This window comes from Monodelphis domestica, chromosome 1, assembly GCF_027887165.1.
Source record: "Monodelphis domestica isolate mMonDom1 chromosome 1, mMonDom1.pri, whole genome shotgun sequence".
NCBI lineage: Eukaryota > Metazoa > Chordata > Mammalia > Didelphimorphia > Didelphidae > Monodelphis > Monodelphis domestica.
Window position 1 is genome coordinate 569,567,724 of NC_077227.1, and position 26,482 is coordinate 569,594,205.

Consider the following 26,482-nt stretch of genomic DNA (forward strand, 5'->3'; position numbering starts at 1 on the left):
GTACCCAGTAACAGCAATATTGTAAAATGATTATCTGTGAAAACTTGGCTACTCTCAGCAATGCAATGATCTGGGGCAATCCTGACAGACTGAGGATAGGAAATGCTCTCCACCTCCAGAGAAAGACCTGCTGGAGTCTCTTTCACATCAGTGTATTTATGGTTTTATTTTGGAATTTTGGTATGGAACTATGTTTTGCATGACAATAAAAATAAGATTTAAAAAATAAAGTATTTGACTTACTGCTGAAAGAGATACAAGTACTCTCTGGAACATGAAGGACGTATCAGAGCAAATGTCATCTTCAAGAGTTCTTCCATATTCTACCCCCCCAAAAAAATAATAATCATTAGCTATATACTGGATATATGGGGGGAAAAAAACAACTAATGAACAGTTCCTTTGCCATCCCAGGCACATCTATTTTCTTTCTCCAACCTCTACTACCTTCTGAAATAGCCTAATTATCGTAAGAATTTTAAAAAGTCAAGATATTCATTTTTTTTTTAAATCCTTACTTTTTATCTTCGTATCAGCTCTGAGACAGAAAGGCAAGAGCTAGTCAACAAGGTGAAGTGACCTACTTAAGGTCACACAGTTAGTAAATGTCAGGCCAGATTTGAATCTAGGGGCTGACTTCAGGCCTGGTGCCCTATCCACTGAGCCACCTCGCTGCCAAGCAATGTAGATCCACCTGATTCACTGGTTTCTAGTGTAAATGATGTCTAATTCCTAAGACAGTGGGGGATTCCCCCAGGGCCTACAGAGTAGAGGACAGAGGGACAGGGATGGACTAGATTCTCCTTTGAGGAGGATGATTATGGCATTCAATGAATCTGATTCTAGAAATGACTTCTTCACCATCTTGGTTTCAATGGCTGGTTCTAGCCCATTATCTGTTGAGTAAATCAACAAAATTAAGTCACCAGAGTTTCCTTAAAGGCAGCACTGAGGGGCACTGCAGGAGACAACTCCCAGAGAGTATCTCCAAACATCCTAATGTCATTTTGGGCTTCGCTTATTCAAAAAGTCCTGAAAGCATTCTTCAAATCGACTTGACAAACATTTTTTTAAAGTACATTATATAAAAGGAATTCCATAGAGAGCTAGTGACACAACGGTGAGAAATAAAAACAATTCCTGCTAGCACCTCAAATTCATCACTTCTAAAATTGAACTCATCATCTTTTCCTCACAACTTAACCCCTGATCCACTTAGTGTTTATTAAGCATCTATTCATTAAGCAATTTCCTACCTACTTCCCCCTTGTCTGTTGATAGTTTCACAATATGTAACAAGTTTTTTATTTTTATTTTATTAACAAAATAATTTATAAAGTGCCTACTATATACCAGGCACCATGCCAAGCATTTTACAAACACTATCTCAGCTATCTTCACAACAATCCTATAAGGCAGATGATATTATTTCCATTTTATAAAGAAACAGAGGCAAACAGAGGTTAAGTGACTTGCTATCTGAGGACTCGAGTCCCCATTCAGGATCTGCTGCTGTCAAGGCTAACTCCATTGATAGCATCTTTCTTCCCCTCTATCTTCTATTAGCCAATCAGTTGCAAAAGCTGTCTATTCTGCCTGTACAACATCTGCCATTCTTCCCTTCCCACTTTTGATTTCTACTGGGGCTGTTCTAGTTCAGTCCCTCATTATAGAGATGCAGAATTCCAAAGTTGTAAGGGACCTCAGCAGTCATCTAATGCAATCTATGCTCCAAAGAGAATCTCTTCCACAGCATCACCTCCCGAAGAAGCACCTGGCACTATGCCCTCCACAGAGTAGAGACCAAAATGTCTCTGGAATTAATTTTAGCCTTCACTCTGAAATTAAGGAATAATTTTCTCAACTCTCAATAGGTTAAAGATATTAAAATAAGTTCATCTGATTTATGAGTCTCCAGCTAAAGATAGTGTCTAGTCCTGGATAATTAAAACATTGAATTGTCTGGAGAAAAAGAAAGAAACCAAATGATCTCCCAAGATCCCTTCAAGCTCATTGATTCTGTGAAGAGAGTCCCCTCGTATATTAGCCTCCACAACTAGTCCCTCTTCTCAGATTAAGGCAAAACCTTAATTGAAGTTACTTTTTTATTTTAAAAAATTTTCCATGGTTAAAAGATTCATGTTGTCTCCCTCCCTTCTTCCCTTTCCCCTCCCAGAGTTGACAAGCAATTCCACTGGGTTTTATATGTGTATACACACACACATATACTTATATACACATACATATATATAATCACAATTGGGGTTACTTTAATAGGCTATTTACCCCGTTGGTAGACCTCATTGATCCGTCGGATCTCCTGTGGGGTCCGGGAAGCCAAAATTTCAATCAAGCAACCCTCGTCTGTGCCAGCACCCTGAGTGAACAATCCAGAGAAAAAGTAGGTTGTAAAACATCACAAATTTGGTGAGTGTAAGAGATGGTGGCGTATTAGTAATTGGCTAATCACACCAAAATAGAAAGAAGAATTGACAATAGGGTCTCTTTTTTTCTTTTTGAAGTCATTTTTAATGGAATCATCCAAATTTTCATAGGGTCATGGGATGTGATGCTTGGAGAGACCTTGGAGTTTCATCTAGCCCAACCTCCTCATTTTACTGATGAAGAAACTGAATAGAGAATCTTAAAATATGGTCATTAATGGGATCATGGTGTAGGGCAGAGGTGTCAAATTCATGACCACCTAAGTGCAGCTGGAGCAAGATTAAAATTTACTTGGGAAAGGTTTGACAAAATAAATAAAAATAAAATGTGGCATAGATAATTTAAAATGTAGTTTTCTAAGTCAATATACAGCCCACAAGGCTTCATTTCTATTTGAGTTTGACATCCCTGGAGTAGTAGATAGGACTTAAACTTGATATGATTTAGGTTCAAAGCTCAGTATTTTACTCTCTGTGAGACCTTCAGTAAGTTTTTTTTTTAATTGGTGGTTCAATTTTATTATCTATAAAATGAGGAAGTTGGACTAAATGTACTTTTAAGGTCCATTCTAGCACTAAGTCTATAATCCAATGATCTTAGCATATATAAGTATCAGAATTAAATGAAACTTATTTTTTCTTGTTTAGCTGTTTTTGGTAACTGGAAGGATAGCTGTCCTAAGGAAACTTAGGAACTATCCAGTCAGGTCATCTTCATTTTATAGATGAAAGAAACAGAATATAAAATTATAGATCTCAATCTGAATGGATCTTAGAAACCATCATTTTATTAAGAAGATATATAAATGGCTAAAATTTATATAGTGCTTTACATACTTTTACTTCATTTGATTCTCACAATAATCCTGTGAGGCAGATAGTATTATTTCCATTTTACAGATGAGGCAACTAGAGAGGAAAAAGGTTATTTGTCCATAGGAAGTGTCTGAGTTGGGATTTGAACCTAGGTGTTCCTGACTTCAACTCTAGTGATCTGTGGAAATAAAAGTGTATAAGACCTGTTCTTGAAGACCTTCCTGCTGGCTCAGCTTCTCCTAACCATTACCCAAGTTTTCCCATAAACCATTAGATAACAGGATTTGAATATCCTTCTACTTTTTATTTCCAGTGTCTAGGACAATGCCCCATACATGGCAGTCACACAATAAATGTTCAATTAGAACTATAGACATATATATACACATATACACACACACACACACACACACACACACACACACACACACACACACACACACACATATATATATATATATATATACACATAAAGAAGAATTTAGAGAATACCCTGCTTAGGGGAAAACTGAGGCTCAGGAAAGTAATTTGCCCACAGCTACATAACTAAAACCCATATATTCTGAAAGTCACCCTAAGGATGGAGGTTGGGGAAAGATGCCAATAATGATAAATATATTCTAATTAGAGACTGAACCATTAAAAATGAACTGACCAGAAAGGCAATGTCGCATAGTGGATAGAGAGCAAGCTTTGGAGTCAAGATTTGAGTTCTAGTTCTAGTTCTAACTCAGACACATATTGGCTATGTGACTCTGGGAAACTTACTTCACTGGTCAATGATCCTAGGCAACCTTCTAAAAACATATTAGTTATCAAGCAGGTAGTGGTTGTTCAATTGTTTTCAATCACGTCCCACTTTTGTGACCTTATTTGGGATTTTCTTCTTTCCTTCCTTCCTTTCTCTCTCTCTCTTAATTTCTTCCTTCTTTCTCTTTTTTCTCTCTTTTTCCTTCCTTTCTTTCTCCCTTTTCTTCTTTCCTCCTTTCTTTTTCTCCTTTCTCTCTTTTCTTTCTCTTCCTTCTTTCTCTTTCTTTCCCCTTCCCTTCTTCATTCCTTCCTTCCTCTTTCTCTACCTTTCTTTTTCTTTCTTCCTTCCTCCTTTCTCTTATTTTTATTTCTTCTTTCTTTTTCTTTTCTTCTGTTTCTTTCTCCCCTTCTCCCTTTCTCTTTCTTTTTCCTTTCCTTCTTTCCTCCTTCTCTCTTTCTTTCTTTCTTTCCTTCCTTCCTTCCTTCTTTCTCCCCTCACCTTCTCTCCTAGTAGTAATTCTAAGACAGAAGAATGACAAAGGCTAGGTAATCAGGGGTAAATGATTTGCCCAGTTACATATCTAGGAAGTTTCTGAGGCCACATTTGAACTCAGGTCCTCCTGACTCCAGACATAGCACTTTTTGTACTATATTACCTAGCTGACACTATTTGGGGTTTTCTCAGCAAAGATGTTAATTTTTCATTTCCTTCTCCATCTTATTAGACAGATGAAGAAACTGAGGTAAATAGATTTAAGTGACTTGCCTAGGGTCAAAATGGCTGAATGTGTACTCAAGGAAATGAATCTTCCTGACTGGAGGCCTGGCCCTCTCCCCACAGTGCCACCTGGATGTCCACCTAGCCATGACTGATCTGCGTTGATAGAGGGAACCTTCCATATAATAATCTTTTTAACCCAGACTATCCTTTCAATGTGTAAGGTTCCCTCTAACAATCAAGCAGGTATTGATTTACATTATTTACTTTGACAGGTGGAAGCATCCACATCAGGTAAAAAACTACACTATTAAAAGGACAGTTTGGGTTAAAAAAAAAAAAGGGAGAGCACTCCCTGGGCTAGAACTCGGCAAGCTCATTCTTCTCTAGGCATGATATTGGTACTAAGCTAAGACCACGTAAGAACCATTTTCTACCAGTTTCATATTGTAGGCGTTGCTACACCTCAATCACAAAATTATAGGCCTCAAATGAGATTGAAACAAAGCAAAATAACCCCAAAATGTCCAGAGATATGATATGCCAAAGGCAGAAACAGAGCCTGTCACTGTCACTACTGAATTAGAAGGATAACTTCATTGCTTTTATGAGAGAACCCCTTCCGCATTTGAGTAAAACAAATAAAATGGTTTGGTTTTTTTATTTTTTAAAGATTCTCATGAGGAGATTCCTCATGATGGGAGGGAGGTCAGAAATAATTTCCAGGTCTCTTTGAAGTAAGACCCTATGAATCTGTAACTTTTTAGAAAAGAGTAAAAATAAAAGTCTCTTTGTTTATTTTACTGATTTGATAACATTTTTGAACTGTCAAAAGTTAGGAAGTTAAATGCCCGCACACCTGAGCTTTTCCCCTCAAATACATTTCTGAAGGCTTTCATGGATAGCATTATAGATACAATGCCCAGCTGGCCTTCCTGAAGGTAGAAAACAAAAGTTGCTCCCCGCTGAGTTGAATACAAACCTTCATGGCCCTTTTCAGCTCAGACACATCATACAGCACAGTGGGCATCATCATACCCAGAATCACTTTCTCAAAGTTTCCGCTCAGTTCCGACTTCAAGTCACTGACCAAATCCTGCAGTGGCAAAGAGAGGAGGGCTAAATTTAATTCAACAACCACCCCATGAGATAGCCTCCCAATAACAAATCCATAGGGAGAAATAAAAGGAAAAAGCAGAGAGCACAAATTCTTTTCAAGCATACCCAGATCATATGCCTTGTCATAAAAAAGGTCCTGGCGAATGTGAAAAGGCAGAAATTATGCATACTATATTTATAGATAATAAAGCAACAAAATTAGAAGTAATAATAGCATGAATAAAAGATATAAGGCTATGTGGGCAACTCTAAATTTTAATAAACTTAAAGGCATTCAACAAATGACTGAATATTTAAAAGACAACAATAACACTTAATATTAGCTATTGTTTTCATTAAAAGATGACAAAAATAAACACACATGGTTGGATACAAAAATCCGTTTTACTCAACAGAAAAATAGAAGAGAAAGGGGGGGAAGGAGAAATTAAAGAAAGGGGAGATTGAAGGATCAAGGATGAGTCCTAAGCAAAACAAACTCTAAGGATGTACAAAAATATTTAGAGTTTTATTTCAGGTAGTAAAAGATGGGAATTTGAGGGAATGCCAATAAACTAAGGAAGGCTGAAAAAGTTATGGTCTACATATATATGTGTGTGTATATATATATATTTTTATATATATATATGAGGGTGCTGAACTCTTATCAGAGTAATGGCCAACCAGGATTCCAGAGGAATACTGATGAAACATATTAGTCACTTCCTGAAAGAAAGGGAAAGGATTCAGAATGCAGAATGCAACAAAAATTATTTTTGAACATTGCCAATGTAGAAATTTGTTTTGATTGCCTATATATGAAAGGTTTGGGTTTTCTTGTATTCTCAATGGGGAAAAAAGCTGGGGTGGGAGGGTCAGAAGGTATATCTCAGCTGATTAAAGCAAAAAAATTTTTTTAAGATAATTTAAATATGGAAATAGGTTTTAAATGATAATACATGTATAGCCCAGTGGAATGGCTTGTCAACTCTGGGAGTGGGGAGATAAGAGGGGAGGGAGACAAGTATCATGTAACCATGGGAAAAAAATTTTTTTAAAAGATAATTCTAATCACATATCAAAATCTATGGAATATAGCCAAAACAATTCTTACAGGCAAAATTATACTGCTGACTGTTTCTAATGTCAAGTAAGGAAAAAGAAAGGCTAATTAAATTATCTATCACTAAAAGCATTAGGGAAGTAACAAGGCATAATATAAGGGAATATAGAAAAGGAGAAATAAAGACCAGTATAGAAGTAAATATAAGGAAATGCAAAGACATTTTAACTAATCAATAAAACCAAGAGTTGGTTCTTTTAAAATACCAAAAAGACTGACAAATTATCAGCAATAGATTTCAAAGAGAGAAAGGAAATCACAAATGACAAAATTTAAAAATAAAAAAAAAAATAGATCACAAAAAGCCCTCAAAATGACAATCAAGAAATTTCAGTCAAAGTCAGAGCTCAATCATAGAAGAAAGGGATCATTGCTTATGGAAATTAATTTTTAATTGCCAAAATTGAGACAGGAGAACTAGAAGAAATGAAGCTCAGAGGAAAATGTAAAGTGAGCCATCAATGAGTTATTATTAAAAAGAACACAATATGAATCAACTTTTAACCCAGATGAGAAAACAGATAAATTTCCCTAAATTTTCAAAGACATCTCTAAACTAATATAGATTATTCCAATACATGGGAAGAAATAAAAACTTTGTTTAAAATTGGCATTTTTAACAAAGTAAAATGTCATAATTTTAAAAACCTGGCAAAGATAATATTGTTGGAAAATCAATTCAGATCCTCATCTCATACCTTACCCTTTATTCAAGACACCAAGATTATACATAAACTGATTGACTAAGGAACACATTCTAAAAAAGGGGTGGTTTGGACATAATGTTGAAGGAATAAATGTTGAAAGGTTAGGACCTATTCAACATATAACACATTTATTTCTAAAACCCCACCACATTCTGTACATTCTGGGTAGATTATGGGATTTAAAACTGGAAGGAACTTTAGAGCTCATCTCTTTGACGTGATCATTTTACCTTTCAGGAAATGGAGGCTCAAACAGATTAATTATAATAAAATAGAAAAATATTTGAACTTAGAAAGCTTTCATCTCTTGCCACCTATATGACCTGGGCAAATCATTTCATCTCTCTACCCCTCAATTCCTCATCTATAAAATGAGAGAATTATATTAGATTTACTCTAAGATTCCTCCCAGCTTTTAATCTATGAAGTGGATACAAGGACATATAAATGACAGAGTCAAATATGTAGACATGGAAAAATATTTTAAAATTAATAAAAAAACCTAAAAAATTGCAAAAATGAATAATATGGAAATAGGGATAAGTGATAACATTTGTATAACCCAGTGGAAATGCTTACTGGATCCGGGGGAGGGGAGAGGAAGAAAAGAAAATGAAATATGGAAATAGGGGAAAATATTTTATAAGTGACATAGCCAGGTTTCAAACAGATCTCCTGACTCCAAAATCTAGGCTGTTTCCACTCTTCTTAAGCAAGTAGCTGCCCAAATGGGCATATGCCAGTGCATGATGCTCTGAGAATAATAAAGGGCCTATGAAAAAGATGTAGTTCTGAATAGAATCTGAAACAAGACTTGGGAGGATGGGAAAGGCTGGGAACAATGATTAATTCCCTGGATGCCACTAAAGGGAAGGACATTACAATATAATCTGGACTAAGTATAAATCAGAATTATGGCCCTAAGAATTGCTTTTAAATGCCCATTAAAACAAATATTTTAAATTATTTTATCTTTGACCACTAAATCACCTCCAGTAAGACCAAAATTGAAAGTGGTAGGAGAATACGGCATCACCTTTCCCAGCCAGACACTGTGGGAACTATGCTGAGAAAGCCCAGACTGCTGAGAGAGGGCTCTTCCCTGGGGCTGTGTCTGTGATGAGGATGTGGGGCTGAGGACGCCGGATTCAGTGCTCATCTTCCATCATTAGGACCAGGCAGTCCTCACAGTGGGTGAGACATCACAGAAAAAGAATACTAGAGGGACAAAACAGTCCATTAAGACTATCCTCTTTGAGCTGGCAAAGGGAAAAAGGCTCATTCCTTCCTCCATTCATCCGTGTGTTCGTGTAGAGTAGAGCACCTCTCATAGTGTGGACCAGACAAGTTCTTGGTCTCCAGAGGAACTGAATTGTGACCTACCCTGCCAATGGTTGACTTATAAGCTGTCTTTATCTCCTGGCGCTGTGACACATTACGGTAGGCAAGCACATCAATGATGGCATCTTCATCTGTCCCTAAAGGGAAAAAGGAAAGAGAGATTATTGACAGAGGGAAAAGACAATAAATGCCTGGCTCCTTCCGGGCTCACTAGAGTTATAAAATTAAGTTTAGTGAGCCAAAAGTAGGGAAGTCATATTTTTTTTTAATAACAATAGGATTACTATTGATTATCTTCCTGGTTTCCAAGGAATGTCATCCTCCTTGTGTCTTTCCAGGTAAAAATTATCTTGGGAAGAAAAATGTTAAGAAGTGGGGGAAAGGCTTCTTTGATGTAATTTCATCTCATATTTCCTTGATGGCTTGATTTTCTGTTTCAAAAGAACTCTGAAACAGCCACTCTATTTTCATCAAACTGGAAAAAATCATGAGAAGTGACAAAATTCATCATTCGTGGTAGAAAACAGGTTGAGCACTGTGCTGCTGGGGGAACTGCAGATGAGGATAGTATTAGGAGGACTTCTCTCACTGGGGTACGAGGAAGGAGCTCATACACAAGAGGGTACAAGCAGTAGGAGAAAGAGAACAGCTGGCTCCGAGCCGCCTCAGAGGGTAAGAGCAGAAACAACATAATAATAAGCAAATAAATTAATCAATCATAATATAAATAAATAAAATGATAAGCAAATAAAAAATAAGCAGGCCTGGATAATCCAGCCAGAATAGAGGCCCAGCACAACACACCAAAGGCAAAGAGGAGAGGAACTCAGTCCAACAAGGTCCAGCCTCTGTAGCACTGGGCAGAACCAACTCCAACCAGTGGGACTGAACCGCTGCAAACCTCCACAGGGCAGTCCAAAGAGGCTGCCTCTGCACAGTGCAGAGTGCTCAGCGTGAGATCCAGGGGGCACTATACAAGCATGGGACAGAGCTTCCTCCACCCCTGGGGAACAGAAGTAAGCTTCAGCATACAAGCAAAATCAAGAGAAAAAATAACCATCAAATGAGAGAGAAAAAGTCGAATGCTAGAAAAATATTTCAACAAGAGAGAGGACCAAAATACAAGCTCAGAAAAGAAAAAGGAAAAAAAAGTGAGACAGGAAGACAATACACCATAAATCTGGGTCTTTGTGGATAGAGAGCCGGACAAAGGAGGTCTGGGGTTCAAATCTGACCTCTTCCTAATGCTGTGACCCTGGGCAAGTCACTGAACCCTCCCTGCCTGGCCCTTCCTGCTCTTCTATCTTAGAACAATATTTGTACCAATGCTAAGACAGAAGGTGAGTTTTCTTTCTTTAAACCCTATTAGTGGGTTTTGAGCTTGGGGGAACCTCTAGCAACTTAGCTTAGCTACCCCACGGGCAACAGACACATCATGGGCTGCTGGACAGGTCCACATGGGAGAAGCTTATCCTCCAGAGCCCTTCTCACTGCCGAGGTTTATTTGTTTCCCTTTCCTTGTTCCTGGAAAGTAGCAAGAGCTTCATAAAAGCTTGTTGACTGGCTGAGTGACCCTGGAGCCTGGCCTTTAATAGACAAAGAATAGGAGCTGATGGAATGACGTCAGCTCCATTCTCTGGGTCTCAGTGTTCACATCTGCAAAATGGTCATGTCAAACTAAATGATCTCAAAGCTTCTTCTAGCTCTAAGTCAAATGATTTGGGATTGGGGGCTGTAGCATGGTATATAGTACATATTACAATATAACTCTATGGGCCTTCTCCCCTAGAAACCAAGGGGTTTCCTTCCCAAAGGTAAAACCTAAAAGGAAAGCATCTAAAGTAAATTTCTCCTTTTTCCTGCGTCACTGGCGTAAAGATAAAGGGGCCACCAGAAAAAGGGAAATTAAGAACCAAACAGACAGGAAGCAACGAGAGTCAAAAAAAACATCTGGAGACAGGAGAGTCACCCTCCAGGCACTGCTTTTTGGTGGGATGGAGAGAGGTGCCTGAGAGCGAGGGGGTGGAGAGAAGGGCGTCTAAGCCATGCCCAGGAGGAAGCGAGGCTAGTCTTTGGCCAGTTGGGCTGGCACAGGGTAGGAAGGAGCCCCATGATGGAGGCCACAGACTAGAAAGGGCAATACCTCTCTCCCTCTCTCCTACAACCACTTTAATACTGAATATTAATTAATTTAATTTACTTTAATTAATTTAATTACTTTGGATTTGGTCAGAGGACTTGTTTTATATTTGTTGTAGCTGCCATTTCTTGCCTGACTGCACCAAACATTCAAATTAAATTTAATTAATTAAAACATTTAATAGTTATTAAGCGACAACAGGTCTCATAATTTTAATTATTACAAAAGGAAATACCAAAAGTAAACCTTATGATCCCAGAAGCATTCAAGGTAGGCTCCATGAAGAAAATTATTTTTACTTTAAAAAAAAAATAAGTCCTTATCTTTGGTACCAGAATAGATACTAAGCACTGGTTCCAAGGCAAAAGAGGGGTATAATGGGGCAATGGGGGTTAAGTGACTTGCCCAGGGTCACACAGCGGGGAAGTGTCTGAGGTCAAATTTGAACCCAGGACCTCCCGTCTCTAGGCCTGGCTCTCAATCCATTGAGCTACCCAGTTGCCCCCATTTCAGTATTTTTAGTAGGGAATTACTGACAGAAAGAAAAAATACTAAGAGAACTCTAAGTTCTCACTAGTAATGATATAATCCTGAGCATTGGATTTGTTTCATTTTTAGTTAACAGGGATAAAAAATCTTAAGGATTACTGAAGGTTGTTTCACAAAAGAGTTCCATATGTTTATATAATTCCTATCCCTCCATCTGCCACCCCTCCCCCATTTAAACTGTGCACAAAAGAAACAGGATCCCTCCTTGACATCCTATGTGGCCTTGGGCCATGGCTTACTCCCTAAGGGCATCCCTTCCTCATCTCTGAACCCAGGAGGAGACTTAACTGGCTTCTAAGTTCCTTTCTGAGGGCAGTGAGCTAGGACAGCAGTTAGAGCTGGAGTCAGACTCCTCCTCTTCCCAAGTTCAAATGTGGCCTCAGACACTTATTAGCAGTATGACCCTGGGCCAGTCATTTAACCCAGTTTGCCTCAGTTTCCTCATCTGTCAAATGAGTCAGAGAAGGAAACAGCAGCATCTTTGCCAAGAAAACCCCAACTAGTGTAAATCATCAATAACTTTAGCAAAATTGCAAGATACAAAATAAACCCACATTCATCATCAGCATTTCTACAGATTTCCAACAACATAGCAGGTTCTTAGAACCGTTGATTTAGATCTAGAAGGGAATCTTGGGAATCCATTTTATAGAAAATTATGGGGTTGGGCCCAATGGCCTCTGGGGTCCTGCTAGCCCTCCACCTATGATGATGGTCCAGTCCAATTTTGTTCGTTTTAGAAATGAAGGAACTGAGATCTACCGCGTTTAAACATCTGGCGCAGTCATGCAAGAAATGGCAGCTACAACTTCAATATAAAACAAGTACTCTGACCAAACCCAAATCCAATTTTCTTTCTTTCCTCCAGACGCCCTTCCATTGCTGAGGTTCTGTGAATTTTGTACCTATTTTATTTAAATATACATTTGCATCTGCTTTCAGGAAAAGAGTCACCCACCTGGCTGGCAGGCCTCCCAGTTCTTTCTGCCTGTGCTTATGAAGGGGCTGGCCTCAAGTTCAGCTTCTAAAGGTTTGCATTTGTGCCCACACTTGTAAATTCGAGTGCATCTACAGATTCAGACCCGTTGCTGAGTCAATGATCTTTTGTTTCATTTGTGTTAAAGGGAAAAAGGAGGAAATGTGGTATAGATACAGACTAAATAAAAATGCTCTGTTTAGAAATGGGTAATTATTTGCTCATTTTAAAAATAATAATAACTAACATTTAAATAGTGTGTTATTAATTGACATTATAATATATAAATCATATGTATAACTTCATATATATTTCATATATAATCTCAAATAAATCATATAAATAAATAAAATAAAATTTACAAATAATAAAAGTATCATGGTGAGAGCTTTTTAAAAATAGCGCTTTATTTTATAGGTTATAGGACTTCGATATGAAAGGGTCATTAGAGATCATAATTCCTTCAGCAGGCAGGATATAAGTAAAAGAGGTGATATCTGAAACCTGGTCTTCTAACTCTAAGCCCAGAGCTCTTTCTACTGTACTCGGCTTATCTGGCTAAAACTCTACTCTAATGACTTTTGGAGAATCTCTATAGGCTCCCTTAGTGCAGGGACTTGGGTCTATGCCCTCCTTGAGTTCCCTTGTCTGTCTGCTTGTACATGAGGCAGTGACATGTCCTGGATCCCTTTGGCAGTCTAATGAAGCCTATGGATCTTTTCTCAGAATAATTTTGTTATAATATATAATTAAAAGATTTTTTAATTTATTTAATCATAATATATTATATAACATATTATATGTAATTTAATTTAAATATTTAGTTATTTTAAGTAGAGTTGTTATAAATTTAAAAGAAATTAAATTTCATTTAGGTTAGTGAAAATAAAGATGTATTTTTCCCCCTTCAAAATTCATGGACCCCCTGAAATCTATCCATTGACCCGCCAAATGGAAGGAACCCTTACTTTAGGATGATAAATTGCTGAATAGGTGCTACGTCTGTGATCTGTAAGGGAGAGAACATTCCTCACCAAGAGCTCCCTACAAAGATAAAATCACAGTTCCGGTCTCTCCATCCCACCAACATTTTTTCTAATAATTTAAAAAATTTTGGAGGGTGGGCAGGCAGTAGTGGTTGCCTTTTTTGTGATTTTTATTAGTAGTTACATCAAAATTCCATCTCCCCTTTCCCCCCTGCTTTCCCTACACTAGAGAAGGCATCATTCACCTAAAAATATATGGATATATAAACTATATCTTTCAAGCCTTTACTTATCAGTTCTTCTTCTGGAGGTGGACATTCCCAAGTTATTCTCTCACTATTCATTCTGTAGCTATATATAATATGCTCTTGGTTCTGCCCATTTTGCTTCTGTATAATTTCACAGACATCTTCTTTTGTTTTTTAAAACTCTTACCTTCTGTCTTAGAAGCGCCACTACATATTGGTTCCAAGGCAGAAAAGCAGTAAAGGCTAGGCAATTGGGATTAAGATATTTGACTAGGGTCACACAGCTAGGAAATGTCTGAGTCTAAATTTGAACCCAGTACCTCCCAACTCCAGTCTGACTCTCCAGCCATTGAACCACCATGTTTCCATATTTTTTTGAAATTATCCTGCTCATCATTTCTTACAGCACAGTAGTATTCCATTCCAATCACATGCCACCACAGTTCAGCCATTCCAACGGATGAGCATCCCCTCAATTTCTAGCTCTTTGCTACCACAAAAAGAGCTGCTATAACTATTTTAGAATATATAGGTTCTTTTCCTTTTTCCCTCTTCACCTTGGGAAACAGATCCAACAGTGACATTGCTAAGGGGATTCACAGTTTTCTAACTTCCTGGGAATAATTTCAGACTGCTCTCCAAAATAGTGAGCTCAGTTCACAATTCCACCAACAGTGTATTAGTGTCCTCATTTTTCTATGTCCCCTCCAGCAGATGTCATTTTTTCCTTTTATTATTTTAGCCAATCTGATAGGTATGAGATGATATCTTAGAATTATTTTACTTTCCCTAATCAGTAATGTTTTAGAACATTTTTTCATGTGACTACATGTAGCCTTGATTTTCTCATCCAAAAACTGTTCATATCTTTTGACTATTTGTCAATTAGATATTCTTATATCAAATTATATTCTTATAAATGTGACAAAATTCTCCATGTATTTAAGATATGTGGTCATCCTTTTGAAAAAAATCTTTTCCTAAAATAATTATTCCGGACTTTATTTGTTTCACAAAGTCTAAGTTTTGATACACAGATCATCTTAAAGAAAGTCTCCCCTGGATTGCCAAAGGAGACACTCCTATTTTAAAAGCATGAAGTCATCACAGGATTTAGATGGCTTACAAAACCTAAATTTCTACACATCTTTACTATGCCATACATTACGGTAGGCCACCTACTTACCAAGTCCTTTCATGGCCTTTCTCAGTTTCTGGGCATCTTCAGCTGCATTAAAACCCGAGGCAGCCTTCACTGCACCTCCTTTCCTTTCCTAAATACACAGAAAGTCAAATAACTTAGAAAGAACTATGCCAAGCAACTCCATTTTTTCACACATAGTAAGTAAAGGAAGATCAGCCCCCAAAGTACACTAATATAATCAGCAAGTGCCAATTGTCCTATTTCAAGTTCCCAAGAATTCTCATGTAGGAAGTGGGATTAGCCATTTGTAGGTTGGGTTCCCCAATAATTTCACTTGCTGACAAAGGGAATATATACAAATTCTGCACTTGGAATCAGGAAAGATAAATTCAAATTGTACCTCTGACATTTCTCAGCTACATAATTTTAGGCAAGTCACTTAACCAGAGTCTCTTTCCACATCTGTAAAATGGGGATGGTTAAAGCACCTACTTCTCAGAATTGTCATGAAGATTAAATGAGACGATGGCCACAAAGCATTCTATAAACCTTTGAAAGTGACCTAAAATGATTTATTATTTTAAGGAAATGGACATTGTAAGATCCTGACATAAAGTTCGTGGTAATCTTTGAAATGATATCATAAAGCTACTTTATCATGGTAAATGGAAAAAGAGAATGGGCAGACTGTGTGGTCACTGAGTTGGAGAACAGTTCAGTAAAGCATTTATGCTGCATCTCCTATGAGTGACGGTTTACCCATAGGATAATAGCAATAGAGCAAAATGGTAGCGCCCTTAGCAGAACGAAATGAAGACTTCATTCTGTGAAGAATGGGACGTTTCTCTCTCTATACTTCAATATGGTTGAATGTGTTTTTTGAGGTGATGGGAAAATTATCTTTGAAAAGGTTATCTCTAGGATTAGCGGAGCCCCTGTCCCTCTCCTTCCCCTAGCTGGGGGACCAGAGTTGGGGACTTACAAGCTACTTATCTTGCTGCCCCCAAACCTCTTTCTGATCTGCTTTTGGGAATTAGGGTGTGCAGAAATGCCTTTTGAACTCAAGTCAGTCTCCAAAATGAACATGAGAAAGATTTAAATGAAGGGATGGAAGGGCAGCGAGGTAGCAGAGTGAGGTCCTGGGTCTAAATCTGGTCTCAAATACTCCCAAGCTGTGTGATCCTGGGGGGGTCACTCAACCCCAAAGGCCTTGCCATTCTTCAGTTTTAGGACTGATACTCAGACAGAAAGTTAGGGGTTTTTTCCCTAAAGAAATAGGATAATACAGTTTGGATTGCCTGCTAGCACTGGGAGGGGGAAGGAAGGGGAGGGAGGGAAATAAGTCCATCATATAACTTAGAAAAACGTGTGTGGCAATTTATTACATATAATTGATCATAAGTAAATTTTAAAAGGTAATACAGCTATCATTTATCCCATTTGACAGATGGGGAAAAGGGCTCAGGAGTTAAATGACGCATCACAGAACAAAGAGCTGATCCCCTCAGAGGCACGATTGAACGGAGGTCTTCTGGACTCAAGAATTTTGGACCGTATTCAGAAGACAACCAGGAACCATCGTGATCGAGGTCAGCCCATGGTGGGGCGGGAACCACACGCTAGACCACCTGCGACTCTGAGAACCTCCAGGATCCCATCTCCCGTCCTGACAATCAGACTGCAGAGCCAACCTCTCAGGGACCAGAGCCGGATGCCCATCTCGGGCCAGGCACCCAAGGCTGGACCTAACTGCATGACTTGCTACAACTCCAAGGAGAGGATCTGCCTCAAAGATCTTTCCGGCCCATAGAAAACAAGAGAGAGACACACACCTCTCTCCAACAGCCAGCTTCCACGGCCCCTCCCTGCGCTGAGCCCCGGGAGAGAGTTCTACCTCTGGGTTAATAGAACATCCAGGATTTGGCAAGAACTGTGGAGGTGGAAGGCTGACCTCTGACTTACCATGGCTGGTGACTCTGGAGAGATCCCGGTTGAAGCTGTCTAAACAGATGTTTCTCTGTAATAAATCAAACAGGAAATGACTATGATAAAGGAAAATCATTAAGGGAGATAACCTGTAGTTAGCATTTAATGACAAAGGAGCCAGGCACCTCCTGGCTCCAGGAGGAAGGATGAGCACCACCCCTACCCATCCCTGCCTCAGGAGGTGCTGAGCTCCCCGCCATAGAAGCCGGACAGCCCATGGCAGCCATCATCCATCTTGTGACCAAGAGCCAAGAAGGCAAGAGTGGCGGCTCACGCTTAGACACTGTCTTTTCCTCACAATGACTCAGGGAGGTACACGGTAGAAGTACGATTATTCCAAAGGGGATTTGCTCAAAATCAAGTATTCGATAAATGGTCAAGACCGAGCAGAGTTCCAGGCTTCATACTTTCTGAGCGAGGAGACTCAGAGATCCAACCTCCTTATTTTACAGTTTAGGAAACTGAGGACTAGAGAAACTAAGTGACTTGTTGAAGGTCATACAGATAGTAAATGGCATAGCTGTCTGGATGGGAACTGAACCCAACATCCTGTTCTATTGGATCAAATCCTGAGCTTTCTCCACCACAGCCCACAAACAGGGAAGTGCCTTGCCACAGTCTGCTTAATAGAATGAAATATCTATGAATATACATCACATTTTCACAACTATCCATTTGCATTAGATTATTTTGTTGATCATAAGATTTGACAGAATATTAATCTCCATTTAAGATTGTTTCTAGAGAAAACAGAAAATAAATACTAGCCTTGAGACTCTTCTTTGTCTATGTCACAAGACAATAGATCTTCATAATAACTCACATTAATATGGGACTTTAAGAAAATAATTAAGTCAATAATCATTTGTTAAGTACCTACCATGGGTCAGGCAATGTGCTAAGGGTTGGAGATGCAAAGAGAGGCAAAAAATAATCCCTGCTCTCAAGGAGCTGCCAGGCTCCCAAGGAAGACAACATGCAAATAACTATGTATAAAGAAGCTATTTACACAGGAGAAACTGGAGATTATGAACAGAACGAAGGCACTAGAATGAAGGGGGCTCAGAACGGCTTCCTGTAGCAAGTGGGATTTTAGCTAGGACTTGCAGGAAGCCAAGGAAGCCAGTAGGCAGAGATGAGGAAGAAGAGCATTCTAGGCATGAAGGCCAGCCAATGAAAATATCGGGAGTCAGAAGAGAAAAAACTTTGTGTTAGGAACAGTAAGGATGCTAATGTCATTAGATCATAGAGTATGTAGGGGGGATTTAAGTTGTAAAAAGACTGGAAAGGTAGGAAGAACAAGATTATGAAAGGTTATGAATGCCAAACTGATTTTACATTTAATATAGTAAACATAAATGTATGTAAATATAAATATTTATAAATTAAATGAAATACAAATTTATATATTTAGAAATTATATGAAATGTGAATGTATATTATTTATAAACTACATGAAATAGGAATGTTTATGTTTTTATTTTTAAATATATTTTATGTATTTAAAATATATAAATAAATATTAAATAAAATATGAATTCAATAAAATCTATAAAATAGATTTCTAAATCTATGAATAAGTATATAAATTATATTAAATGCAAATCTGCATATTTATAAATTATATTAAATATAAATCTATATCTTTATAAATGATATGAAATATAACTGTATACATTTATAAATATATGAAATATATAATTATATATTTATAAGTTTTATAAAATACAAATTTATATATTTATAAACTATATGAAATAGGAATTTTAGCTATGAATAAATATATAAATAAATTATATTAAATGCAAACCTGTATATTTATAAATTGTATTAAATATAAATCTATATCTTTATAAATTATATGAAATATAACTTTATATGTTTATAAATAAAGAAAATATAAAATTATATATTTTTAAGTTATATGAAATACAAATTTATATATTTATAAATTATATGAACTAGGAATGTATATATTTATAAACTATATTAAATAGGAATTTTATATTTATAAATCTATATAGATATATAAATCTATGAAATATAAACATGTACAAATACATGAAATATAATTTTATATATTTATAAACTATAATAAATATAAATCTATATATTTATAAATATATTAAATATAAATTTATACATTTAGAAATATAAATTTATGTGTTTATAAATTATGACATAAATTTGCCTATTTATAAATTATATAAACTATAATTTCATATATAGATATTTATTAAATATAAAAGTAAGTTTTACATTTAATCTTGTTAGTAATAGAAGCTACAAAAGTCTATTGCATAGGGGGATAACAAGTTCAGACCCGCACTTAAGAAAATCACTGACAGAGAATGGACTAAAATAGGGAAAGAACAGCATCAGGGAAATCAGCCAACAAACTATTTAGAATGGTCCAGGCCCAAGGTAATGAGGGCCCAGGCCAGGATGATGGGTGGTATCAGAGGTGAGAAGGGAGCATATTCAAGAGACAGTCTGAAGGCAAACTCTAAGGCACTGGGGACAGATTGGATTTAGGGGATGTGGAGTATAGGGAAGTCACTTTCTTCACTTCCACCCTTTAAGGTCAATAGTATATCATTATCTCCATGTTATTGATGAGTTAACTGAGATACAAAAAGCAAATAAGCCTTGCCCAGTCATCCAGTTAATAAACACCAGACCCCTGAACTTGAACCTTAATGATAAAACTGGTCACCTCAAAGGGTTACTGTGGGAATCAAGTGAGATCATAGAGGGAAAGCATTTAGTAAAGGCCAACATTAAGCAAACAGAAGGTGTGGCTACTGCAGAGTGTATGTTTGCCAAGCTGGCCTGATAAGTCAGGTTTCTCTTGGGAGCCAAACCCTCATTTGCCTCCGGGCCAGTTAAGTTCTCTTTCTACCCCTGAATCTGAAGAATAAGGGGCATGTATTGCAGGGTCAGGAAGACCAGAGTTCAAGCCTGACCTCAGACACTTACCAGCTGTGTGACTCTGGGCAAGTGATTTAATTAATCCTGTTTGCCTCAGTTTCCTCATCTGTAAAATGAGATGGAGAAGGAAGTGGCAACCCCCCAGTATCTCTTCCAAGAAAACCCCAAAACAGAGTCACCCAGAGTAGGACATAACTAAACAACAACAAAAACAAAATGGTGGTTGGAGAACTTAGTTTCAGGGAGGGAAATGTGACCTCACAGGGATCAGAGACTGGATACTAGGCCAATAAAAGCCTTATTCAAAAGGTAAGGCTCACAGCGAGTTCAGTGTATACAGAATCGGCAATGTTGTCTGATGATCAATTGTGACATTGCTATTCTCTGCAATACAATTATTCAAGACTGAAGGACTTTGTGTTGAAAAATGCTATCCATCTCCAGAGAAAAAAATGGATGGTTAGGGACAGCTATGGGACTCAGTAGATATGGGAGGTTCCAGGTTCAAATCTGACCTCAGATACTTCCTAGTTGGGTGACCCAGGGCGAGCCATTTAACTCCCATTGCCTAGCTCTTACCGCTCTTCTGCCTTAGAACCAATACACAGTATTGATTCTAGGATGGAAGATAATGGTTTAAAAAATAAAATAAAATTAACCTTGTTAAATCAACAAAAAAGGGGGGGAGGGGAGGACTTTAAAATTAACTAATTAATTAATAATAAAATGGGGATTATAAACTGCCTCCCAGGGTTATTGTGAAGAAAATCCCAAAATAGGGTCATGAAGATGTGGGCACAACTGAACAACAATGCACTCATCATTCATCCATGAACATTTATTAAATTCACACTAAATAAATACTGGCAAAGGCCAGCAGAAAAAAAAAAGGAAAACAAATCTTGCCCTCCAGAAGCCTATATTCTATTGGGAAAGGGGTTTTAGGCAGGAGTATATTCTATATTACAATTATCCGTCTTAGTATCTTCTCCCCCTACGAGACTATGCAGCCATCACATCTCAGTATGGTGTTTAATAAATGTTGGTTGATTTAATCTCAAATGTAGATCATCCCTGTTGTTACCCCTTTAATCTGAAATTATGCCCCTCACTGCGCAATGAGTTAATGCCTCTCCCGAGTGCAGGTGAAGAGAAAGCGCCGTATGCAGAAGTCGGCGGTGGGCACCGGCAGGACCAGGATGGTTTCCGATGATGATGGGCCTGCTGTAAGGTGTCTCAAAGGGTTCACGAAGGAAAGTCCGGACAGAATTGGGAGGTGGGCCAACAACAGAGCAAGGAGAAGAGATGACGGTTGGGCAGCCCAAGCGCTGCAGAGGCCCCCCTGGAAATACACACGGAGCTTCCGGTATAGGAGGCGGGTCCTCTGGGGAAGCACAGGCAAAAATGGCGCCAAATTCTATCCTGCTTGATAGGCTGTAATCTCTAATTATGGAGGATCTACCCACACATCGATGGGATCACCCATCTATTGAAGTCCTGAAGAAATACATGAAGAGAACGCATCAGCCCATGGGACAGGGGGCTGGGTTGGGAAGTGGAAGGCCTGCATTGGAATCCTAGGCTCTGCTACTTGTCTTCCTTAGGCAAGTGGTTTACCATCCCTAAATCCCAGTTTTCTCCTATGTAAAATGAAGGGTTGTACAAAATAGCGTCTGAGGTCTTTTACAGCTCTAGTTCTGTGAGCCTAAAATATAATCTACCCAAGGGAATAGATGCCTCCTATTTAGACATTGCTTATTCTAGCCAAGAAATTTATTTGGGAATTTGTGGGGAGAAATTCACCTAAAAGGAAGGAAAAAAAGTGCACTTTACAAATCCACATATGAAAAGTTGATGTCCTACCATGAGGAGGTACAAGCTAGTGCTTTTAATGTCAGATGGGTTTCTCAAAAGAAAGACTCAAAAATAAGACTCAAAACAAAGAAAGGATATTCTTTGCCTCTTTATTTGACTAAATAAATAATAAATAACTAAATAAATTTGACTAAATAATTTGACTAAATTCAAATATTTGAATAAATAAATTTCATGATGAGGGTTTGTATCAGAGCATAGTAAATCAAATGTAGACTTAAAAGTATGGAGAACCTAGGTTCAAATCCTGTCTCAGATACTTAAAAGTTGTGCAACCCTGGGCAAAACCCTTAACTTCTCTCTGCCTCAGTTTCCTTGTATGTCAAGTGGAGACTGGAGAGGGATGAGATTGGACTCAATGCCCTTTAAGGTCCCTTCCAGCTTTAAATTCATTAGGCTGTAATTCTATAACCAACCAAAATTCTTGTTCTTGTCTTCTTGTATAATGTCTCCTGTTTAATAGTTAAAGCTCTTTCTAATTTGGACAAGTTTCCAACCTTATTATGTAATACCTCCTTCCACTCACTCAACAATCCAGTTATACTGGTTTTCTTGCTATTCCTAATAAAAGGTTCCTAATCTCCCCTTTCCATTTCTTTATCCAGAGGGTGTCCCCCATACCTAGACATAAATAAATAATAGCCTTCCTTCCTAGTTCTTTCTCTTATAATTATCCCTAATTCCCTCCAAAGTTCAACTCAAGTAACACCCTCTACACAAGGACTTTTCTGGTTCTCCCTAAGGCAGGCAGTGACCTCCTCCCCTTCCAGAATTCCCCTTTAATTTATTTTGTAAATAACTGTGTATACATAAAATATAAGATCCTTGAAGTCTGGGTCTGTTTCCTTTTTCTTTCTGTCTCTAGTATATAACAGAGTTCTTGGCACATTAGAGGCATTTTATGAATAATTACTGATTGTCAAACTGAACCTAGCATAGGGCCTTAAACATAGTAGGTACATAATGAATGTTTATTGAATTAAATCAGGAAAGAACTGCTTTTTTGGTTTCACTTTGTATCCCCAAAGCCCAGCAATGGTACCTAGTCTATAGGGGCTATTTAATTGTGCCAAGCACATAGTAGGCAATAGTTAAATAGAAGAGCCAATTGGCTCACACAGTCAATATTTGTCAACAGGACAGCCACCTCTTGTGCTGAACTTGGAATGAAGAAATGAGAAAATTTGATTAATTCTATTTTGTTATTATTTCTATTCTATACCAACCACTGACATTCCATATGAACTCCTTAAGTTATATTTCTTTGTCTTAGAGTAAAGTTCTTAGGTTTAGAAGTTCAGTCTTCTCTTGAGTTAACTCTAAAAATTCCCTCTAATTGGGGGCAGCTGGGTAGCTCAGTGGCTTGAGAACCAGGCCTAGAGATGGGAGGTCCTAGGTTCAAATCTGGCCTCAGACACTTCCCAGCTGTGTGACCCTGGGCAAGTCACTTGACCCCCATTGCCTAGCCCTTACCACTTTTCTGCCTTGGAGCCAATATACAGTATTGGCTCCAAGACAGAAGGTAAGGGTTTTTTAAAATAAATAAATAAATTCCCTCTAATTAAAATAAACCTGTGATCTGTATCCCACTTGTCCTTCAAAAACATCTGATTTATCATCCACATACCATTAACTAACCTTGCAGGTGGGCAGGATGGACAGAAGGAGGGGTGGTTGCTAGCCTCCCATGCCTGATTCCCAGACAGTCATATTATCCCCAACACCTGCGAGGCTTCAGGCTGTAACCAATCCTATTGCTTTCCCCATCTATGATGCTGCCTTTCAGCTTCTGGATGCTCCTCCTTTTGTCTACAAAACTAATCTGTCACATTCGGAGGGCCTTATGAGAAGGAATGCTGTCTACATCTGGAAAAAGAAACAGGGAAGTAAAAATCCAGAAGAAAATATATGATGTATCACTTGTTTATATGGGTACATGATTTGGGGTTTGGTTTTAAAAATTACTCTATTTCAAAAATGAATAATATGGAAAAAATAACATCCCCCTTCATTCAGGCGTTTTGGGCTTCCTGAGGAGCTAAAGATCTCTTACTGGCAATGGCTCGCCTTAGTGTGCTAAACTGATCTAGTTCAGAGGTCTTTCCACCACTCTGAACATCTTTATGGCAACTCTGAAGAATGGGTCGAAACCACCAAGATTTGCTTGAAGCAGTCCTTCCAAAGAATTCTTGTGTTCTGTTCTTTTGGTAACCTGCTCTTAAAGCACCACTACATTGAATGTGCTCAGAACTTCAGCTGAGACCTGGTTTCAGATTCCTTCTCTGATACCAACCCGGTGACCACAGCCCTCTCTGGTCTATCCCTCGCTAGGGATGCAAAGAAAAAGGAAAGAGAGCCAGACCTCAAGAAGCTCCTATTCTATGCAGACAACGTCCCCCCCCCCCCCCCCCCCCCCCCCCCCCGTAGTTATTCACTAAAGAGGCAGGGTCTTTCCTAACAACAATTTAGCACTCTTTCTACTAACCCCTCGCTTAGGAGTGGCAGAGGCTCCTAAATGCTCTTCCAAGGTCACGTGATGGAACACGTGATGGGATGGAACAGGTACCGACGCATCTCACCTAGTTGGTGAGCCCCAAAAAGTCAATGAACCCCGCTGAGCTTCAGTTTCTCATTCACAAAGGGGATAAGGACGGCGGCCCCAGCTGACTCGCCAGGCTGTCGTGAGGATCCAATGAGATCATGGCTAGAGTGACAGATGCTTTTTAAACTGAACTGCTACAAGTACTAAAAATATCATGGAAATAATTTGTTTTAAATAGGGTGACAAAGGAGAGGTAGATTAAGGCTTGGCTTAATGTTGGGTTCTTAATAGCTAAGACTTTGCCAATTTGTTACTCTTTCTCTCACACGCTGTTGGAGGTTGTGTGAGATGAGTCACAACCACATTCTAGATTTTTTTATCTTTAAAAAAAGGCTCAGCAAAAAACACTCAAAAACATTTCCATTGAAGCCCTGGACAATTAGGACCATAAATTTAGAGCCCGAGGGGGCCGCACAGGTCATCCATTTAACCTCCTCATTTTAAAGATGAAGCAACTCAGGCACCACAAGAGGCCAGCACCTTGCCCCAGGGCAGACTGCAGGGAGACAAAGAGATGAGGTTCAAAGCACAGGATCACAGAAAATTAGTGGAAGGGGACCTCATCCACCCTCTCTTTCCACTTATACCTGAAAAAAATTCTCTACAACATACCCAACAACAATAAAATTATATAATAAATAAACAACAATTATAATAAAATAATAATGAATAATGATGGTCATGGTAGCAATAAAATGATAATAGTGGTGGCAGGAATGATAATGATAAGCTTTTATACACCACTAATGTTTGCAAAGAGCTATCCATATGTTATTTGATTACATCTTCACAACAAGCACTTTGGGGAGGTAGGTGCTATTATTATCTCCATTTTACAGATGGCAAATGGAGGCTAGGAGAGGTTAAATAATCTCCTTGGAGTCACACAGTGAATAAGTGTCCGAGGCAGCTTCATCTTGACCTCACAAGTCCATCCACTTTTTCCAATCCATTGTACCACCTAACTGCCCCGAAACGTGATCTGGTCTTTGCTCCAAGAAGATGAACAGACTGCCTCGCGCCCCAAAGGCAGACCGGCCGTACTTTCGGACAGATCTAAAGGTGTTTTTTCTTGATATCAGTCCCCAATCTGGCTTCTTCATTCTTTTCTGACCAATGCTACTGGTTCTGCCCTCCGGAGCCAAACAGAACGGCTCTACTGCCCTTTCCCCGGAGTGGCCCAGGTTCTCTGACTCTACATGCACCTGCAGGATCAAGACACGTCTTCAGAAAACAGTCCAGAGCCAGAATGGAGCAGCTTCCATAGAGCTAAAGTCAAAAGGAGAAGATCCATTGGTCTGGAAAGATGGAAGCTGAAGAAGTATGAGATGAGAATCTGTCACATCATAAACCACAGCTCGAACAAAGGACAACTTGCTTACAAAATGGCGGTACTCAAAAACTGCTAGGAAAATGGGGAAACAATATGGCAGAAACTAGGCATGGACCAGTATCTCACGCCATATGCCAAAACAAAATCAAAATGGATATTTAATCTGGAAATAAAGGTTAATACCTTAAACAAATTAGGGGACAATGAAAAAGTTTACCTGTCAGACTTATGTATGAGGGATGAATTTATGACCAAACAAGATATGGGGAAGATAACAAAAAGTGAACATTATAGTTTTGGTTACATCAAATTTAAAAGGTTTTGTGCAAAAAAAACACACCAAAACACCAAAAACAATGCAACCAAGATTAGAAGGGAAATAACATCTGGAAAAAAATTTATAGTAAATGTCTCTGACAAAGGCCTCATTTCTCAAAAATATAAGAACAGTATCAAATTTATAAGAATACAAAGCATTCCCCAATTGAAAAATGGTCAAAGGATATGAATGGGAGCAGCTGGGTGGCTCAGTGGATTGAGAGTCAGACCCAGAGACAGGAGGTCCTGGGTTCAAATCTGATCTCAAGACACTTCCCAGGTGTGTAACCCTGGGCAAGTCACTTAACCCCCATTGCTTCGCCCTTGTCACTCTTCTGCATTGGAACCAATGTACAGTATTTATTCTAAGATGGAAGGTAAGGTATTTTTTTAAAAA

At 38.4% G+C, this 26,482-nt stretch overlaps 1 protein-coding gene across 4 annotated transcripts in view; it reads right to left on the reverse strand.

The window, feature by feature from the left end:
* Positions 1 to 26,482, reverse strand: part of ANXA4 (annexin A4) — a 64,251-nt gene that overhangs the window by 21,085 nt on the left and 16,684 nt on the right. For 2 of the 4 annotated variants that reach the window (XM_007476253.3, XM_056813431.1), the window contains exons 2-7: positions 17,003 to 17,057; positions 15,083 to 15,170; positions 9,040 to 9,134; positions 5,711 to 5,824; positions 2,287 to 2,377; positions 244 to 323 (exon numbers count right to left, since the gene is read on the reverse strand). In XM_007476253.3, coding sequence (XP_007476315.1) covers positions 244 to 323; positions 2,287 to 2,377; positions 5,711 to 5,824; positions 9,040 to 9,134; positions 15,083 to 15,170; positions 17,003 to 17,005 — 471 coding nt within the window. In that variant the 5' untranslated portion in view covers positions 17,006 to 17,057. Of the gene's footprint in view, positions 1 to 243; positions 324 to 2,286; positions 2,378 to 5,710; positions 5,825 to 9,039; positions 9,135 to 15,082; positions 15,171 to 17,002; positions 17,058 to 21,041; positions 21,314 to 26,482 lie in introns of those variants that run through there. The other 2 variants (XM_007476254.3, XM_056813430.1) reach the window with 2 other exon arrangements.